The 21,067-nt window shown below is 42.0% G+C and overlaps 1 protein-coding gene across 5 annotated transcripts in view; it reads left to right on the top strand.

Annotated features, from left to right (window-relative positions):
* LOC135494754 (TELO2-interacting protein 1 homolog) overlaps window positions 1-21,067 on the top strand; it is a 412,060-nt gene that overhangs the window by 124,942 nt on the left and 266,051 nt on the right. For all 5 annotated transcript variants that reach the window (XR_010448433.1, XR_010448431.1, XR_010448432.1 and 2 more), the window contains exon 12: window positions 3,133-3,261. Coding sequence is in view for 2 of the 5 variants with exons in the window: in XM_064783023.1 (XP_064639093.1) it covers window positions 3,133-3,261 (129 nt within the window). In the remaining 3 variants the exon portion in view is untranslated. The remainder of the gene's footprint in view (window positions 1-3,132; window positions 3,262-21,067) is intronic.

Here is a 21,067-nt window from a genome sequence, read left to right as displayed (position 1 = left end):
TTAGTCCTGCGACTTGCCCAGAAATTTTTTTTACTCTGGAATTGTTTACAGGCGTCTCATGCGGCCACAGGCGTGATCGCGCCCGTTTCCTGGCAGTAGTTTGCGGGCGCAGGCGTGATCAGGGGCGCGGGCGTGATCGCGCCGGTTTACTGTCATGGCCCGCCCGCTGGACAGCTGGCGGGAGTGAAAAAAATAGTGCCCGTGGAAAGGGTTGCGGGAGTGACTGATGGTGCCCGTGGATTTTCTCATGGCAGGCACTGGTTTTTAGCTCACCTCTGTGGAACTTATATGATACCGTGGCGTCCGTGAGCGGAGCACGTTTTGTCACCGCTTGGGCTAGATGGCTGAGACTTGGTGCGACGGTAGCATTGGGCAATATGACCAGACTTATTTTTCGCGATATGACGAGGCAAGACCACCATTGATTTTTTAAGCCTTTTAGCAGTTAAATTGTCAATGTTTGACCGCGACGCATCAAATACTGCGTGGGGTTTTGAATCTGAAATTTTTATATGATATTCCGGACAGTCGGGCAAGTAAATGGTGAAAAGTCAACTGGTAGTTGACACGGAAATTTTTTGATAATCGACAAATTTGACAGACATTGATATTTCAACTCTTTTCAGCCAACTGGCAGAAAATCTCAAAACACGCAACCTATTACCAAATTAGCAAAATTCGAAATTAATTTTTTCATCAAATAATTTCTTTATATCTGTAAAATTGCCACAGAAATATTTTTTCAATACCTCTCCAGATATGTACTTGAGAGTTAAAAACATGCACTCGTCTAATTGATAGGCCTGGACCCTCCAACCTATGAATATTCATTGGTGGTATTGTCTTTGACCTACTTTCTGGCCTCCAGGCAGCCATCTTTGAAATTGGTGTTTGGCTCATCGTCTAGGTGAGTCTATACAATACCGCAATGTCCGTCGTCATCGTCTTCGTTGTCCATCGTCGTATCCTATTTAAAAAACAGTGGCACGTTTCTTAACCCTTAAACCGCCGAATTTACATAAAATAGGTAAATCCCACTGCTGAATTAACAATAGGTAAAACAATAGATTTGGTATGTATAATTCAACTGCAAATTAGAGTTAGTTATGTTAGTAATATCAACAAACAATGTATATAAAAGTTGTTTGTGCTTACCTAAACTTTCAAACTGTGAACTTGGTTCTTAAGAAGGATTCAAAAAAATTAACCCCTTGTGGTCCAAAACGTAAATACAATGGTAATATCCAATCGTTATTGAGTAAAGTTCAATTCTATTTACACAACACCTTGTTATTGTCAGCTTATTGTTTGCTTATTCTGTTTTCTAGTTACTAACTAACAGAATAAGCTATTCCCATAGTTACTACTCGTCTCTTGCATTGGCCACTGGTTGAGGTGGCGTTTGAGCATTGCCTTGGCCTCGGCCTCGGTCTGTTGCATAGCATCATCAGAATCATATAAGGCACTGTTTGGGTCACTAGAACTTTCACTTTCACTAGTAACATCATCAACTGGTGGGGGGACATAAGTCCCATCCACATCATCAGAGGATGCAGCATCATTGGGACCCCCTGTAGCATCCTGTACATTATGTACACCGGGCATAGAATCATAACTGTCACTCAAATCATCGTCTAAATACTCATTTTCCGAGTCAGACTGGGCCACAAGATCAGCCACAATATCGTCTTTTGTCATCCTTCTATTACTCCTTGCAGCCATTTTTCCTCAAACTTACCGAAACTTTGAGATAAGAATGTTCAGAATTTTTTTACTCATCGACATACAAGAAACAGTTGTAAACAATCGATCTACACAGAACACAGGATAAGCCTGTGCTGCTCCCTGGCCTAAAACAATGGACCTAAAGTAGCATAGTACAATTTCGACGATCGTCTCCTCTGGCTGTTTACCCCTTGTTTCGACGATCACCGCCTCTGGCGGTTTAAGGGTTACCCACTAGGGCTATGAACTTGAAACTTTGTACACATGACCCCTTAGGTCAGGCGACTTCTGACAATGAATTTCAGTTAAAGCTATGAACTTGAAATTTGGTGCACATGACTCCCTTTGTCATATAACTGCAGACACCGAATTTCGGTCTGATCTGATTCTTGACTTGGCCACTAGGGGCCAAAACTAGAAAAAGGAAAAAGTGCAATATCTTGCTAATTAGTGACTTGTTTTCGATGATATTTGTATGGTAGTTACTCCAAGCAACGATACATCACATGTCGTACCGACTTTGGTTTGACCTATATACTATACATGTAGCATGTTTCTTAAACCAGGATGTATTCCTATATGGTGAGTGTATCTAATATGGTTTAATGACATTTCAGTCGAGTTATTGATTTCACATACTTTTCAAGGTCACAGAGGTCAAAGTTCACTAAATCACCGATAGGTGGCACGTTTCGTTTCTATTTGAGCTAGAAGGTTCTAAACTTGTGAGGACATATATCTAGGGACCCTTTATTCTACCCAAAAAATATGTCCTGCTCGGACTTCAAATATAGCCGCCAGGCGGCCACCTTGAAATTTATACTATGTCGGATTGCAACCAAATTTCATGTGATTGTATATCTATGTACTCTCTACAACATCCCTGATTTTCAGTTAAATCCATCGACCACCAAAATCCATTGTCAAATCCCTCTGCCACCAGGCAGCCATTTTAAAAATTAAACAAAGTCCTATTACTCCGAAACTAATGATCAGATTGCAACGAAACTTCATGTGATTTTATATCTATGTACTCTTATCAATATTCCCTAATTTTTAAGTCAAATCCCATGACAAATATGGCCGCCCGGCAGCCATCTTGAAAATCCAACGAAGTCCTATTACTCCTAAACTGTTCAACCAATTTCCATGTGACATGTACACTCTTCAATAACCCTGAAATTCAGTCAAAAAAATGAAAAAATGACGAAACCTGACCCTCCCAAATCTTTCTGAGTGTTGAATTGGTGTCGAATGCCTGACCAGGGGGGGGGGGGCGTAGGGTTCCGATTGACTGCTGCATAAGGAAGGACTTACATAAAAATGTTTCACCTCCAGCCCAATAGACTTTATTTTTGTGCACTATTATAACTCGTTAATGTATTCATAATATTCTATACTTTTAAGATTCATCAGCAGGCACAAAGGAATTCTCCATGCAGAAAATACTCAAGTCCAGAAAAACGTTCAAGCATTTTTCTGATGGGAACATATTTACTCAGATTTGTACAACATGCCATTACATCGGATATTATGGTGAGTTCTTGTCACTTTCATGTGCATCATGTCACGTGTCCTCCAACTGTTTACATTTAGCATATTTAATTTCTAGTGCTGCGCTTCAGTAAGCACTGGATCTCATGCCTTGGAGTGCATGCATAGTATGAATTTAGCCCAAACGCTCTTGTGCCAGGCCCAATTAACTTTGGGGTAGTAGAAGAGAAAAGTAGAAGAAAAAAATTTTTAAAAAGATTGTCCAGACACCAGACCAGGTGTGCTTAACCCTATAACACCTAGAGCCACTGCCAGTGCAAGTGCTTATTCCCCATGGCCCCGACGTAATTTTACTTGCAGTGGGTCCATTTTTTCACAAAATGACGTAGTTGAACTTCCAAATAATGTATTACAAGTCCCGTTTATTTGAAAGAAGATGAAATTAGATAGGGCACATCCAAATCGGAATCAAACAAACAATCCATTTCAGCAATTCAAATGTCCAACCTGCATTTACTGGCTTGAAGAGAAACAAAAACTTAATCGTCAAATATCTCAAAAACTTCTACAGCAACGGCCATTGTTCATTCGGGTATTTGAAAGCTTCAGTTTCATAGATTAATACTAGGCGGCGCTCTGAGGGAGATCGGTAGCTAAGCGCGCGAAATTTGAATATCGGTGTTAAGATCGGTAGCTAAGCGCGCGAAATTTTATAATAATATGGGTGTTCGGGCGTCATCGGGCGCCTCCAGTGAGATCGGCGGCGGGCGTCATTGGGCGCCTCCAGGTGTTATAGGGTTAAACTACAAAAACTTGGTATGAAAACATGGGAACAGGCGGCACTTTGTACAGTTCCTTAAAGCATAGATACTTTTAAATAGACCTCCAGAAGCGTTTCGCCTCATTTATTTTGCATCTATTAGGCTCATCAGTGGGGTTACGATGTGAATTGTCGGATGGTTTTTAGCTCAGCTGACAAAGTCAGCGGAGCTAGTAGAATAGCTGTTCAAATGGTGTCCGTCCTGCAATCCATTCATCCATCCATCCATCCATCTAGGGACGGGAAGCCTAGCCACTTCGTTGACGGTGCTAAATTAGGAGTTGCCCAAGGTGAACTGAGAAACGAAAAATCAGCGCGATCCGACCTGTATTAAGAGAATGAGGTCATTTCGCGTTTAGATTTCTTCCCCTTTTTACCTCGGTCCACAGAGCAAATATTGTTTTCAAATGTGGCTGAATATTTTTTAATATTTTTTCATTTTTACTTTTAATGGAATTGATATAGTTTTCACCGCCAGTTGGCGCTGCAGGCACATTGACTGAATTTTGGCGATTTCAAATTTGGCGCGGGCTCAACTTTTTGCAAGCAGTGCCGCTGATTGGCCGATCAATAGAAGAGATGCCATTATTTAAAAATGGCGGTAGTCGCTGCTTCAATCATGTCAATGAAGGTGGGTGAAATTTCTCATGTTCAATCGGTTTATACTCTTTTAATCAACATGACCATGTACCTGAAATTTGTTTAGGTACTGAAAAGAGTCTTTCTAATTCAAATTTATCATGAGTTCTTTAATATGTAAAGTCAAGGACTTGGTGAGCCCCCCTTTAGGTCAGGGGGGCACCCCCGAACCCCCCCTATGATAGCGTTACATTTTTACCCAGTACAATGGAGGGGAAACCCCCCCCCCCCCAAACCCCCCATGTTGGGACCATCCATAGTTCCTTCCGACACATTTTTGTTTTGGTAATGTAATACATTGTGATTGTCCTTATTCACGGGAATCGGGCGTTTCCAGTGATATACGACACAAATGGGTTGTCCTCATGCATTCACTTTGGAAACGCATTTTAAAATAGATGTTACGTCCTGTTAATGGGGTAGTCATCATTGCGTACATTTTGGAAAAACTCCCTAACGAGACCGGAGCAGACGGCTGAAAGTACTTTAATTATTGGCCGCTAGGGTGCAGTATGTCGCTCACCCGAACTTTTTACGCACCTTTTGCTAAATGGAGCTAGTTCTAGTTTGTGATTCATTTTGATACTTCAGATTTGGGTAGTAGACCAAAATAGCTCAGTCGTCAGTGTGGTTTTAAGAAGGAAAAACGTATTTGTTTTTCTTAAAGTGCCTTTTTTGGATGGGTGTGTGCGATTGTTTTGTTTATGTCACGTGACCTCAACCATGTCGACACAAAATTGAAATAAACCACCCTTTTCTGTCATTATTTAGGACGGATATTTCTCTAATAAAAATATTAATATAATTGGCCAATTTCTTAGGCATATGTAGCGAATTCCCATGAAGATTTGAATTAATTTCAACCAATGGGATAGCAACCACCTCCGGAAGATCGCGGAGAAATCGTAAACTAAACGGAGTTAATTCAGCGCCATTTTGAAAAACCAAAAAAAATTGTTTGTAGGATATACAATAGTTACTCTCGTTATTTCTCATCATTATACTCCCGCACACGCGTGTTTCTTAAGAGCCCCTCCTAAGAAGGGGGGCTTATAATATTGCGGAAATTTTGTGCACAAATTAGCGAAAGTTGGTGCTTGTCTCATGTCATTTTAGAACGAGAAATTTGTTTCCGTCGAATCTCTACCAGTGAAAAATCGCTTGCTTAGCTTCGAATTTTTGTGAAAATAAGTATCTGAACTTGGTTTCAAATAGTCTAGAGAGTTAACTTTGTGGTGATACATATGGTATGTGATGAATTTGTGAAATTCGGTTTTCAAACGTGCCGATGATGCAGGCGATCTTGCGTGAATTTTGCAAGTCCTGATATGTCGACCGGGTGTCAAAAATCACTCGCCTAAATTCAATTCAAAGATCGAAATAATATCTGAACTTAGTTTCAAATAGCCTACGCAATTATCATATCGGTGATATATAATGCATGCATGTAATAATTGATTAATCTGCCTAAAACGCGCAATTAATACGGCGAAAGATCTTGATAAACACTCTGGTGGCGGTCGCACTAAATAACGGCCGGTAGGGCCCGGAGTCTGGCGTAGAAAAAAAGGTAGCGCCCGGAGGTTGAATCGGGATTTTTATTCACTTTAAACTGTATATATATGTTGTTTAGATGTATTTCTAACAGTTCTGTAACTTTGATGACCCAAAGTTGGTAAAATTGATGCTTGTTTATTTACTGCGCTAGCGACCGAAGAATTCGCCGTCGGCCATTTTGGCTACGGTCCCTGAGTTGTTGTGGTGGTATCCGGTCGTTTCGCTACACGACCATTTCGCTACATGCCAGTTCGCTACATAGTTCGGTCGTTTCGCTACATGTTCGGTCGTTTCGCTACATGTGGTTAACTATCGCTTATATATCATGAATTGATCTTTTTTTACCTTTTTATTAGATCACCTCTTAGCAGAGGTGAGCTTATCCCATACCGTGGCGTCCGTCGTCCGTCGTCCGTCGTCGTCGTCGTCCGTCGTCCGTCGTCCGTTAGCAGGGCACGTTTCGTAACTGTTAGAGCTATTGAGTTGAAACTTGGTACACATGTACCCTTATGTAATGACACCTTGGAGACCAAGTTTCGGTTTGATTCGTTTCATGGTTTGGCCACCAGGGGGCCAAACGTTAAAAGTGAAAATATGCAATATCTCCCTTAATAGTAGTCGGGAAATTTTGAAAAAAATATGGTAGGTACTTCTAGCAAAGGTGCATCATATATCCTCCGGGTTTTTGATTTGACCTCCTTTTCAAGGTCACAGAGGTCAAATGGTGTAAATTGGCCGTTAGGATGAAACGATGGCACGTTTCTAAACTGCAATGACTATTGATACCAAATTTGGTACACATTTACCCCTTAGTCAGGTGATCTCAGGGACCGAAGTTTGGTCCAATATGATTCACCACTTGACCACCAGGGGGCAAAATCCAAAAACCTTAAAAATGTGATTATTCCTTAACTTCTTGCCCGATTGCCACCAATTTGATATCATGGGTACATCTAACCACCATACAGTATATGTCACACAGGTTTTTAATTTGACCTTCTTGTCAAGGTCACAGAGGTCAAATGGCGTAAATTCGCCGTCGGGCCTTAACTATGGCACGTTTCTTAACTGCAATGACTATTGATCACAAATTAAGTACACATGTACCCCTTGGTAAGGTGATCTTAGGTACCGAAGTTTGGTGCGATCTGATTTGCCGTTTGGCCTCCAGGGAGGGGGCCAAATCCCAAATTCTTGAAAATGCCATTATTCCTAGTAATGACTTGCCCGATTGGCACCAATTTTATATTCTAAAATACCTTGGTACCGTAAAGTCAACTTTTAAATGGAAAATGCATAAGCCTCGTTCTGAGAGTGGAGTGTTTTGGACACACAACCAAGATGCTCTACCAAAGTTCCCTCGGGTTGCACTAAAATGTGGAACCATGCACACAGCTCACTTCAGAAGTTTGAGGCTCTCAAAACACTGCTTCAAACACAAATCAGCCAAGGAAGCATCAACCACCCTAAGTTTTTTAATGAGCACTACACATATTTGCTGAGAAAAACGCTCCAAATAGCCCATTTGCGCGGATTTTAGCCTCACTTGAGCGAGCCGATCCGAACTTCCTATACGGGCTGCCGTAACATAATGTAAACAACGGCGCTACCGGCGCTCCGGGCAGGCGATGGATGGAATTTGCCAAATTCGCACATATTCAAGTTATTTCGTGGCCTATCTTTTTAAGTTTGAGGTATTTTAGAATAGAAATTGAACCCTCGGCTTCGGACCTTGGTTGAGTTACCAAGACACTCGAGGGTGGAGCTAAAATACAGTCCAAACCCGAGCCGACAGGCGAGGGTTTGGACTGTATTTTAGCTCCACCCTCGAGTGTCTTGGTAACTCAACCAAGGTCCTCCGCCTCGGGTTCAATTCCTTAATCATAGGTACATCTAATTCTAACAACCATTCAATGTGTCACCCGGGTCTTCTTTGATTTGACCTACTTTTCAAGGTCACAGAGGTCGAATGTACTGTAAATTGGCCATTTTGGGGAAATTGTAATTGCTTGGACCTACATCAAACCTAACACTACATGACACAATACCATGCTCTTTATCCATCTTTCCTCCACATGAGGTGAGCACAATGGCCCTGGCCATTTCATTGGTCATCCATTGCAGGACCAAATTCTTTATATCATGACAAGGGAAATAATTTTGGCAGTGCAAAGCAGAGAGCGTCGTCGGTATTTGGATCAGTCCATTGAGCGAAATGAAAGGGGTTGCAGGTATTGTGTCAGAACTTGCCCATCACTATCAGCTTCATTTATGAGTTATTGGTAATTAATAGCATTTTATAGATGTATTATTCTCATTATTTTATCATCATCATCATTATCATCATCATTAAGGCGTCATGGTCTGTTGGCCTTTTGAAATCTTACTATAATAAACTTAATAATCAATAGTAACGATGTATGTAGACGTCTGTATTGCATAATTATTGATTGTGACCGTCTGTAGCTCTAATAGGGCATGCGTATTTGCAATAATATGGGGACACTGAAATAATCCCCTATACTAATTTTTGTTAAGTCTTTTTTCTCAGTCAGTATGTCTCAAAATTGCATGTGTGCTATACAACTTGGTGTTGGATGTAACCCCCGAATGTAATTCAGTCTGGCATTTGCACCATTCTGCACGCCTACTGTGTCTTCCTGGATTTGTCTTCCCGCTCTATCCTTTCTTGTGTATGGATCCGCGGCCGCCTGGTATAAAATACATTGCCTGTAATGTTGCCCACAATATAGGGACCATGTCAAGAGTATGGTGATAGTGGTGATAGAAATGGCCACAGTGTGGTGATGCAATTAGGAGATAAATAGAACAGTACAATTAAACTGACGATATCATCACCACTTAGTGTCATCTCACCTCTGACTCCTCCTAATTGCAATTGGGAGATAAATAGAACTGACGATATCATCACCACTTAGTGTCATCGCAACTCTGACTTGGCTATTTTGCAACAAATCTCGCCATTTACGTTTGTTTTCTCCCTGTCTGGTCATTGGCCGTGACAACAATTATTTTCAAAGTCACATTATGATATCGTAAAAGACGTGGCAATGTATGTGTACAGTAGATAAATAACATTATGATATCGTAGTATGAATTCCACTGCAGTTTCGTTACGCAGCAATGCTCATGTTTTTGGTTTGCAATCGTGTACTGTCTGTACACTGCGCTGTGCATGGCCATGCTGTAGGCTGTAAAAAGGACAAAAACGATAGCCTAGCCCTATAGGACAGGCTTAGAGTATAACTCAACAGGCCCTCATGATTCAATTGATGGACACCTTATTTGATAGGACCTCATCATTAAGTCCACTAGATCCTGTTCTGTCACATGTCGTAGACGATAGACAATTTTCAAAATGTAGTACACCACTCGCTCATCTTTAAGCCCAGCTCTCGGCTCACATCATGTGGGCACGGTTGGCTGTTGAGTGTTATGGTTCAGTCTGTGAGACTAATTTAAAGAGGTTACACTTTTATTTTGAATTTGAAAACAGCCCACAAGACTGACTTTTCACTGAGTAATAAGTGTGCCCTTCGAAGGTTAAGTCTCTTTCTGGATTTGCTTCCATAGATGCCTTGTTCAGGATATCATCTGACAAATGCCTGATCAAGCACAGACTGTATCCGGTGGTGTACATTTCCCCGTCTATGTCACCCTTTTTTATTCAGTCAGTGTTAATTTCTCTTCTCTTTTTTTTACAGATTAACTGTTGTTGGTTATTGCAAGAGGAGTCGTTGGCACATTTCATGTCCAGGAAAGCACTTGCTGTTCCAACATTCAGAGTAAGGTGTGCTTACTCGTTTTACTGCTTTCCATTCCCGGAGAGCGTTATCAAATATCTGCCGCAAGGCATCAAATATCTGCCGCAAGGCGCTTTAAATATCTGCCGAAAGGCATCAAATATGTGCCGCACCAATAAAGTTAATTTTGTTAACCAATTCTTTATCTTCTTTTCTTCACATACAAAAAAGACCATCCTAAACATTTGGCTGCATCCACTTCATCAATGTACAGACAACAGTTGGTTAATTTGACCATTGTAAAGCACCAGGCCCCACCTCACAAAATACATTGTAATAATTATGTACCTTGTGTCCATGTGCATGTTATTAGTTCCACCTACGCTGCATGAAGACAAGGACTCCACTCTTTGACGTCACCACACAACTTCTTGACGTCATCGCACACCCCATTTCTGCAACGGCAATAGAAATGACTTTACGTCATAATAGCAGGGTGACGTCAACTCAGTGCTTCAGCACGCACTGATCTAGCAAGAAGGTCTTTCGCACCAGCACTTCTGCGTGCTAGACGTTACAGCTTCACGTTGCCTCATAATAACGGGGTTCCAACACACACTTGGCCCTTGCCTTCACCTATCTATTTCAGCTGAGCGCCAGGCCCTTACACCTCTTGTTGTTCAAGTGACAGGTCTGACGTCGCTGGCTACTGTGCTTGTTGTGGCGACGTTACGGTGGTTGTGGCGCATTGCTACACTGTTGATAACTCCGGCTTCACGAAACTGGCCTCGGGTGTTTTCGGAAGCATTCGTGATGAATTTTTACGAAGCAGGAACCACATTTTAATACGGCTGATAGAAAACTACAAAAACTACTCACTAAGCTTATGGACCAAATGTTTCATATTCTAATATCAATTTTATCCAACATCCATTCTATTTTTGTCAAAAAACTACAGTCTGATGCAATAAAACACATTTGCGTACATCGCAAAGCCGGCATCTACAGGATCGTCTGCCATCTTTTCTCAAAAATCACATGCGGTGGCCATTTTATGCCGAAATAACCCACTGCGAGGTTTGCTCACTTCGGTCTGGCACTTCAGTAATCGAAAACGCTTATTGAGTAGAAGTTTGTTTACCGCATTGACTTGTCTCTTTGGTATTGTCCACCTTATGGATTCTTAGTTGAAAAGAGCTTTGCAGTGATGCCATTATCTTAATGAGGAGGAGAAATGGATGATGAACAAAATATTCAAATATGATACAAATTGCCTTGTAGAAATTTGAATACCTGGAAATTGGCATCATGGTCGTAGAAGAATTGACAAAAAAATACAAAGCACAAAACCACTCTCGCGAGATTAAACAGAACACACTCATGATTGGTCTTTGGCCCCAGCAACCCTATGGGCAGTGAAAACCGCAAAAAAGCGGTGGTACCTCGAATAGACGTTGGGTGGCGCTTTACATGTTTTTCGGTGCGCGGTCGTGCCTCAAATAGACGTCTTCACATGTTTTTACCCCTCAGCCCATAAAGCTAGAGGGGTATTGTCGAGGCGTTCGCCGTCTGTCCGTCTGTCTGTCGGGCCGTCTGTCCGTTGATCTCGTTTTCGGAGCATATATCCGTAACCATAAATGCTGGCCATTTCATCTCTGGGTGGTTTGAAGGTCTTATGGTACCATTGTGCCTTTTGGCAGTTTTTACAGTTTTCGACCTACACTTGGCCCCAGGGGGCGCTTCATGCAAAAAAATACTTTTGGCTATATCTCATGAATTATGCTAGCTAGAATCATGATATTTTTACTGAGGACAGTACTCATGAGACTACATCACATAATACCCGGGTTTTTGATTTGACCTACTTTTCAAGGTCACAGGGGTCAAGTAGCGTAAATTGACCATCAGTGGTTTCCGGAACATATATCCGTAACCATAAATGCAGGGCATTTCATCTCTGGGTGGTTTGAAGGTCTTATGGTACCATTGTGCCTTTTGGCAGTTTTGACGGTTTTCGACCTACACTTGGCCCCAGGGGGCGCTTTATACGAAAAACTACTTTTGGCTATATCTCATGAATTATGCTAGCTTGAATCATGATATTTTAACTGAGGACAGTACTCATGAGACTACATCACAAAATACCCGGGTTTTTGATTTGACCTACTTTTCAAGGTCACAGGGGTCAAGTAGCGTAAATTGACCATCAGTGGTTTCCGGAACATATATCCGTAACCATAAATGCTGGGCATTTCATCTCTTGGTGGTTTGAAGGTCTTATGGTACCGTTGTGCCTTTTGGCAGTTTTGACGGTTTTCGACCTACACTTGGCCCCAGGGGGCGCTTCATGCAAAAAACTACTTTTGGCTATATCTCATGAATTATGCTAGCTAGAATCATGATATTTTTACTGAGGACAGTACTCATGAGACTACATCACATAATACCCGGGTTTTTGATTTGACATACTTTTAAGGTCACAGGGGTCAAGTAGCGTAAATTGACCATCAGTGGTTTCCGGAGCATATATCTGTAACCATAAATGCTGGGCATTTCATCTCTGGGTGGTTTGAAGGTCTTATGGTACCATTGTGCCTTTTGGCTGTTTTGACGGTTTTCGACCTACACTTGGCCCCAGGGGGCGCTTTATGCAAAAAACTACTTTTGGCTATATCTCATGAATTATGCTAGCTTGAATCATGATATTTTAACTGAGGACAGTACTCATGAGACTACATCACATAATACCCGGGTTTTTGATTTGACCTACTTTTCAAGGTCACAGGGGTCAAGTAGCGTAAATTGACCATCAGTGGTTTCCGGAACATATATCCGTAACCATAAATGCTGGGCATTTCATCTCTGGGTGGTTTGAAGGTCTTATGGTACCATTGTGCCTTTTGGCAGTTTTGACGATTTTCGACCTACACTTGGCCCCAGGGGGCGCTTCATGCAAAAAACTACTTTTGGCTATATCTCATGAATTATGCCAGCTAGAATCATGATATTTTTACTGAGGACAGTACTCATGAGACTACATCACATAATACCTGGGTTTTTGATTTGACCTACATTTCAAGGTCACAGGGGTCAAGAAGCGTAAATTGACCATCAGTGGTTTCCGGAGCATATATCCGTAACCATAAATGCTGGGCATTTCATCTCTTGGTGGTTTGAAGTGTTATGGTACCATTGTGCCTTTTGGCAGTTTTGACGGTTTTCGACCTACACTTGGCTTTATGCGCAAAAACTACTTTTGGCTATATCTCATGAATTATGCTAGCTTGAATCATGATATTTTTTACTGAGGACAGTACTCATGAGACTACATCACATAATACCCGGGTTTTTGGCTCACCTGTGAGCCTTTACCATCACGCAGCGTCTGTCGTCGTCCGTCGTCGTTAGACATGGGTGGCACGTTTTGTTACCGCTAAAGCCACTGAACTGAAACTTAGTACACATGTACCCCTTGGTGACCACTACTCAGAGACCCAAACGCGGTCTCATATGTTTCACGGTTTGGCCACCAGGGGGCCAAAGGTAAAAAATGAAGAAACGCGTTTTCTCCCTTATTAGTGGTCAGAAAAATTTGAAAAAAATATGGTAGGTACTTCTACTAATGGGACATCACATATCCTCCGGGTTTTTGATTTGACCTAATTTTCAAGGTAAGATGGGTCAAAGTTCGCCGACGGCACCGCTGTTAGTCAATGGTGGCACGTTTTGTAACCGCTGAGGCTATTGAACTCAAACTTGGTACATATATACCCTTGGGTGACCTTTACTCAGAGACTGAATCGTGGCGTCATACGATTTATGGTTTGGCCAATAGGGGGCCAAAGGTCAACAATGAAAATATGCGATGGTGAAAATTTCAATGCTAAACTTGAAAAATTGTTTCTTCAGGAATATAACATGAAGCAAACAGTCAATGAAGAAACAACTGATTACCACACCAAATTAGACCTTGTATTTACAAATGCACATCATGTGCACCATACAGGGATCATTGACAATTGCTGGTCTGACCATAAAATGATATATACAGCTTTACCAATGTCAGAATCACTGACTCCATAGCCTCCCCTTTGACACAGGTGAGCACATGGTCCCTGGACCATTTCATTGATTTGACCTACTTTTCAAGGTGACAGGGGTCAAGTAGCGTAAATTGACTATCAGTGGTTTCCGGAACATACGGGAGAATCCAACTTACCTCGACGCAAGTCCATGTCATAAAATTTTCTAAGTTCTGATAATACCGTAATATAGTAGGGGTAGCAAAATAATAGATGGAACAGCTTGTATTACCTGTACGAATGGTGGTATTTTGTAGGCCTTCAATCAGCCCCTCAATCAATCGAATGATGTAAGGCCTAGAAATGTCTAGGGCATGACACGCGCCTGATCAAGGCCCACACTGCAAAATTTGTTTTCCAAACGAAGACGAATGATATGCTTTTGGATTATTTTGGTTCTTTCCTCATGCTGTTCAAATACGGCGATGGACGAGGCTGGGGGACCGCCAAGGCGACGGCTTCAGGCATACTCCTTACAGCAAAAAATCGATTATTTGGACGAATATTGGTTAGCTCATTTAGAAGGGCTGGAACATGGGCAGACACCAACTCATTTTGCAAGATTCCGAAATATTCGGGCGCCGACATTTCGGGACTGGATGAGAAACGAAGATGACATTAGAACTGAGTTTGTAGAGGGTCAACAACGACGACGACGAATGAGAAGATACCGGCAACTTGGCAACGGTAAGCAATCGATTTCCACAGGCTAAAGGAAACCTATCGCGAAACGCTTGTAAAAATGGGGAGTTTTGAACGGCCCGGTTAAAACCTAAGGTGGAAATAAGCTTCCATTCTTAAAATTTAGCAGTTTCGAGTTCCCCGGGTCGTGAGCTGGCATCCAGGTAACATTGCATATCGTGCATAACATTACTGACTCCAGTCAATGAACTGCATAAGATGTAATCACCTATTTAGTTATTTTTACAACGTTCAGCCAGTCTAAATAAAGATTTTGATCTCTTTAAGCATAAACTATTTGCTTGTTCACAGAAAAGTCATATGATTGTATACAGCTGATAATTAGGCCATTGTTTGTGCTTAAAGGTTTCTGGCCCGAGGTGGAAGATTCTCTAGCAGACTGGTATCGAAATAGAAGGACGCTGGGTTTTCCCGTAGCTGGGCAAGATCTCACAGGACAAGCAACGAGGGAATTTCGTCAGTGGATCGGGGAGTTGCCAGATGGAGATATGGAACTTTTACAGAGGGATCGTCCCATTTCTATCGAAGAACGCAGGCACAGTACCATTCACTTTCGGTCCGTGTTATAGACATGCTTATTTCATTTCAGGCATCGAATAAGTTATAGGCGCGCCACAAAGGACTCCAAAAAGATACTACCGAATGCTGCAGAACTTGTTGAAGCATTTCAGAGACAAGTTGCAGACACGTCACGAGAACAGAACATTCAACCAGATCATCTTTTCAATATGAATCAAACGTTCGTCCATTATGACTTTTCTCCGAACTACTCGATGGACAACAAAGGAAACCGCGACACCGATATCCCATCTTCCAGGGGCAACCCGAAAGAAGGATGTACAGTCACTTTACTGATTGCAGCTGATGGGAGGAAAGGAATTGCCGAGATAAATTTCAGTAGACTAGTTCCGCACGGACGTGTTATGCAAGAACTGGGGGAGCATGCACCCGAAAACGTTAGGGTAAGTCATATCAACACAAAATCTTACTAGGTAAAAATCCGCTCTTTCCGTGTGGCTATTGGAGTAGTAACTGAGAAAGCTGTAATCTAGTAAAACTTTTTAGATTTCCGTCGATGAAGAACTGAACATTTTGCATATTTCTCTTCAGTTAACATCCAGCCCAAATGGATGGGCTAGAATCGAATCGTTAGTTCAATGGGCTGAAACAGTGCTCACCGACTTCGTTGATGGAGCTGCATTTTTGCTAGTTGTGGACCGGTATCCCGCTCACCTTAATGGACTGTTTCGAGAAGCAGTAGAGAACTTGGGTGGCGGCTTGGACTTTGTTCCCGGAGGTTGTACTTCGCGTGTCCAACCACTGGATTTAACGATCATGTATGCTTTTAAATCGAGACTGAGGGCAATCTGGAAGGCGTGGAAGGTAGGAAATACTGACGATGACGGAAACTGTCCGCCTATATCGCGTAGAGAAGTTGTAAGAATGATTGGACTAGCGTGGGAGAGAATTGTTGATGAGGCAGTGCGTGTTGCCTGGCGTGTAAGTGGCCTTGTGGCAGAACATGCTAATATCGGTATCAATGACCTAGTTATTGAAGATGAAGAGCACGTTGATGGTTTAGAGTTCCTTTCTGACCCTGAAAATGACGAGTAGTCTGCTCAGTACATATTAAATGATTTCGTTACCGTACATTGTGTTTGAATAAAAGGTTAATAGTGTATTACAGAATAAAGTAATCCCACTACAAATTGTGGCTTACGGTTATTCACTATAATTATTTCATCTAGTCGTCCTAATACCCAAGCCTCGTAACTAAAGCTTTTACGATCGTTTACGATTATTATACCCCTCAATCTTGCGCGCTGGACAAGTTGAAGTCCTGCCCCACAGAAATTTCTAGCCTTCACATCATTCTATTGAGGGACTAAAGGCCTACAAAAGGCATGCCCATGAAGACCACCATTAGGTAATACAAGCTGTTCGATCTACCATGCTACCCCTACTACATTACGGTATTATTAGAACTCAGAAAAATGTTTATGACATGGACTCGCGTCGAGGTAAGTTGGATTCTCCCGTATATCCGTAACCACAAATGCTGGGCATTTCATCTCTGGGTGGTTTGAAGGTCTTATGGTACCATTGTGCCTTTTGGCAGTTTTGACGGTTTTCGACCTACACTTGGCCCCAGGGGGCGCTTCATGCGATAAACTACTTTCGGCTATATCTCAGGAATTATGCTAGCTAAAATCATGATTTTTTTTGGTATGTGCGTTGGGGATGACTAGAGGAAGGTTCCTTTTGAAAACCGGCTCGTTCTGATTGTCAATATGCTCACAGGGCGGCGTGCTTGAAATCGGTTTCCGTCAATTTGGAGGAGAACCGTCTGATTAAATTCATTTTTGGTATGTACGTTGAGGGTGACTAGAGCGAGGCTCCTTTCGAAAACGGGCGCGTTCCGATTATCAATATGGCCACTAGGGCGGCTTGCTTGAGATCGGTTTCCGTCAATTTCGAGGCGAACCGTTTGTCCGATCAAATTCATTTTTGGCTCACGGTTAGGGGAGTCTATACGATAGCCCTGTGTCCGTCGTCGTCCGTCGTCGTCGTCCGTCGTCGTCGTCCGTCGTCGTCGTCCGTCGTCGTCGTCCGTATCCTGTGTGGCACGTTTCTTAACCGCTTGCCCCAGAAAGTTTATACTTGGTGTGTGGGTACCCCTAGGCAAGACCTTCCTTCAGAATGAAAATCAGCGCAATTTGACTGCTGGTCTGCCATATAGGGGGCGCTCTTTGAAAACCTATTTTTGTCATTTTGAAGCTTATGGTTAAAGCTAGAGCGATGAAAATTTTATGGTGGGTGTATCTAATAAAGGTACATCACATATCACACTGGTTTTTGATTTGACCTTCATTTTAAGGTCACAGAGGCAGAACTCTAAAATTTCTCTGATCATGGCACGTTTTTTTGCTATTGGTCATAGACTCTCTAAATTTGATATGTAGACACCTATTGGGCATCTCTACATGTTGACACGGATTTAGGTCAGTGTGACCTACTATTCAGGTATAAGTAGGTCCAGGTTAAAAAAGCCCATTTTCTTTATTCCAGCAGATTGAAGTTTGAAATGAAGTTTTAGAGGTCGGCCTGATATAGAGGTTTCGATATTAAATAGATTAATTTCGTTTCATATAACTAGGTGGCGGTATTGTGCCAAAATGTCAGTTGGCACATTGCCAGCAGTTTTGAATTTCGCGGTTCGAGGCAATCCGTCAGGTATCCCAGATGCGCAGTGTTGTACTGCGCCACTAGATCTGCATACTACAAGTATGGAAGACAGCCATTTTATGAATTTGAAGCGAGACGAAGAAGGAATTAAATCACCTTGAATCAATGCTAAAACTTAATCATGCGCTCTTCGGATGAGGTCGTATGTGTTGATTACATTCTTGTGATTGGTTTGAGATTATTAGTTTGTCCTCATTGCCGGTTGTTTTAGAAAATTTTGACTGTGATTGGAAGGTAAAATGAGAAACTTGTCACACTGTTCTTCGGCTTGGAATGGGGATAGTCAATGCAGAGCCAGTTGGTACAAGCTGCCTTGCGAATCGGGGTGGCGTAATAATACTGTGAAAGAACAATAAAATGATGAATTGTAGCAGTGTGTGTCAGAAATTATGTGATTTCCATTGCATTTGACGATCCCAAAGTTTCGAGAGTATGGCTGGGCGCTTAGCGTCAAGCCGGAACCTTTCGTTACAATGTGGGCTTTTAAACACAAGTTAATGGTTTATAATCACCCAGACGCTACTCATTAGGTAAACCTCTACTAAAAACACTTGCTTTAATTTTTGTAAACATGTCACGAGTGCTTAAAAAGAACCATTTTTGTGATCGTTTTTCGTCGCTGTAGAAATGTACACAGTCAGTGTGTCAACACAACAATGGTGTTAGTATACACATGAATCCATGATACACGGAGACACGAATGTAAACATTTGCCCGTTGGGTCGGAAGGAGTTCACCGTTACCGATCACTGCCCCAAGAAAGGTCATCTGAGCTGGTTGACTAAAGTAGATGATGATAATGATAAAAGTGTAGCACAGCTGTCATCAGTGCTTTTTATAGTTAGGCCTATAGTCGGATTCATATAAAGTAAATGTCACTGACACTGCCCTTTTGGGGCGCTGTGCAAAAACTATTGGGCCGATTTCTTCAAAGTTTGGTTTTTCTTGAATCTTTGTATTTTGTACATGAGAAGATGTAATCAGAGTATTGCCTTAACCCTTTCACTGCGGAACCCAAAATTTCTATTGTTCTCTACCATTCTAATTCCATGGAGGACCACTAATAAATGAAACAATATTGCCATCTATCAGACATTTACAGAACTGCATATCAGTCTATAACACATAGGAATCAAAATAGGCGAATTCGTCAACCGGCCTACGGCCGCACGATAGACATTTTTATTTGAGTCGCCAGTTGGCGTACATCCGCAGCGAAAGGGTTAATAGCGAAGTCCTCTGTTAGCAGGACACCCTCCCTGACACTGATTTTAGTCTTAAATAGGCTATTTCCATTCATTATGACCTCTGTAATCAGGCCACCACTCTATTAAGGATGGCATTTGTCACTTCCAAGTGTGTCCCTAATACAAGAGTCCGTCCGTCGTTGGCCGTTAGCAATTCACGTTTTGTAACTGCTGGAGCTATCGACTTGAAACTTGGTACATGTTCCCCTATGTAATGATACCTAGGAGACGGATCCGATTCAATTCCTGATTTTACCACCAGGTAACCCTATTTTATGACGAAATTTCAGTCCGGTTCAATTCCTAGTTTGGCCACTAGGTGGCCAAAATCTAAAACACTGAAATGGCTTGATCATTGGTAATTTTTGTCGTATGACTTGAAACTTAGTACATATGTTCCCCTATGTAATGACACCTGGGAGACCAAAATTCAGTCCAGTTCAATTCCTGTTATTGCCAGCAGGTGGCTCAAACTGAAAACACAAAAAGTGCTTTATTTCCCTAACTAAGGGCTCGATCATCACCAAAGTTTTATCATAGGTACATGTTTTTTTGATTTGACCTAATTTTTTTCGAGGTCACAGAGGTCAAATAGCGTAATTTGGTCGATGATGGCACGTTTGGTAGCTACTGGAGCTTTTGACTTGAATTTGGTACATATATTATAATACCATGTAGACTAAATTTTGGTCCAGCTTGCTTACTAGTTTGGCCAACAGGTGGCTTCAATAAAAAAACAATAACGTGTCTGTGAGGGAGGTGAGCACAATGGCCCTGGTCATTTCATTGGTATGTACGTTGGGGGTGACTAGAGCGAGGTTCCTTTCGAAAACAGGCTCGTTCTGATTCTCAATATGGTCACCAGGGCAACGTGCTTGAAATCGGTTTCCGTCAATTTCGAGGAGAACGGCTTGGAGGATGGAATCAATTTTTAGTGAGTGTAGGCCTAATGCAGTTTTGTAAGGGGAAGGTTCCTTTCGAAAATCAGCGCGGGATTCGAAATTCAATATGGCCGCCACGCTCACATCCTCAAAATAGGTTTCCACAATTTTAATTTCCATATGCAAACTAGCCACTCCACTAAGCCAACTTCACCATTATCTCACCTTCAACCTTAATAGGCTGAGGGGTTATGCTCGCTTTGCGATGCTATTTTTGTAAGTGGTCGTCGCTCGCGCAAACTTGTCTTTCATGTTTTTGTGAAAGAGGACGTCGGAAAACGCGGTCGTACCTCAAATAGACGTCTTCACATGTTTAGCTCACCTCTTAGCAGAGGTGAGCTTATCCCATACCGTGGCGTCCGTCGTCCGTCGTCCGTCGTCGTCGTCCGTCGTCCGTTAGCAGGGCACGTTTCGTAACTGTTAGAGCTATTGAGTTGAAACTTGGTACACATGTACCCTTATGTAATGACACCTTGGAGACTAAGTTTCGGTCCGATTCGTTTCATGGTTTGGCCACCAGGGGGCCAAACCTTAAAAGTGAAAATATGCAATATCTCCCTTAATAGTAGTCGGGAAATTTTGAAAAAAATATGGTAGGTACTTCTAGCAAAGGTGCATCATATACCCTCCGGGTTTTTGATTTGACCTCCTTTTCAAGGTCACAGATGTCAAATGGTGTAAATTGGCCGTTAGGATGTAACGATGGCACGTTTCTAAACTGCAATGACTATTGATACCAAATTTGGTACACATTTACCCCTTAGTCAGGTGATCTCAGGGACCGAAGTTTGGTCCAATATGATTCACCACTTGACCACCAGGGGGCAAAATCCAAAAACCTTAAAAATGC

This window comes from Lineus longissimus, chromosome 10 (assembly GCF_910592395.1).
Source record: "Lineus longissimus chromosome 10, tnLinLong1.2, whole genome shotgun sequence".
In the NCBI taxonomy this organism is placed as follows: Eukaryota; Metazoa; Nemertea; class Pilidiophora; order Heteronemertea; family Lineidae; genus Lineus; species Lineus longissimus.
This window is presented reverse-complemented; position numbering and strand designations above follow the sequence as displayed.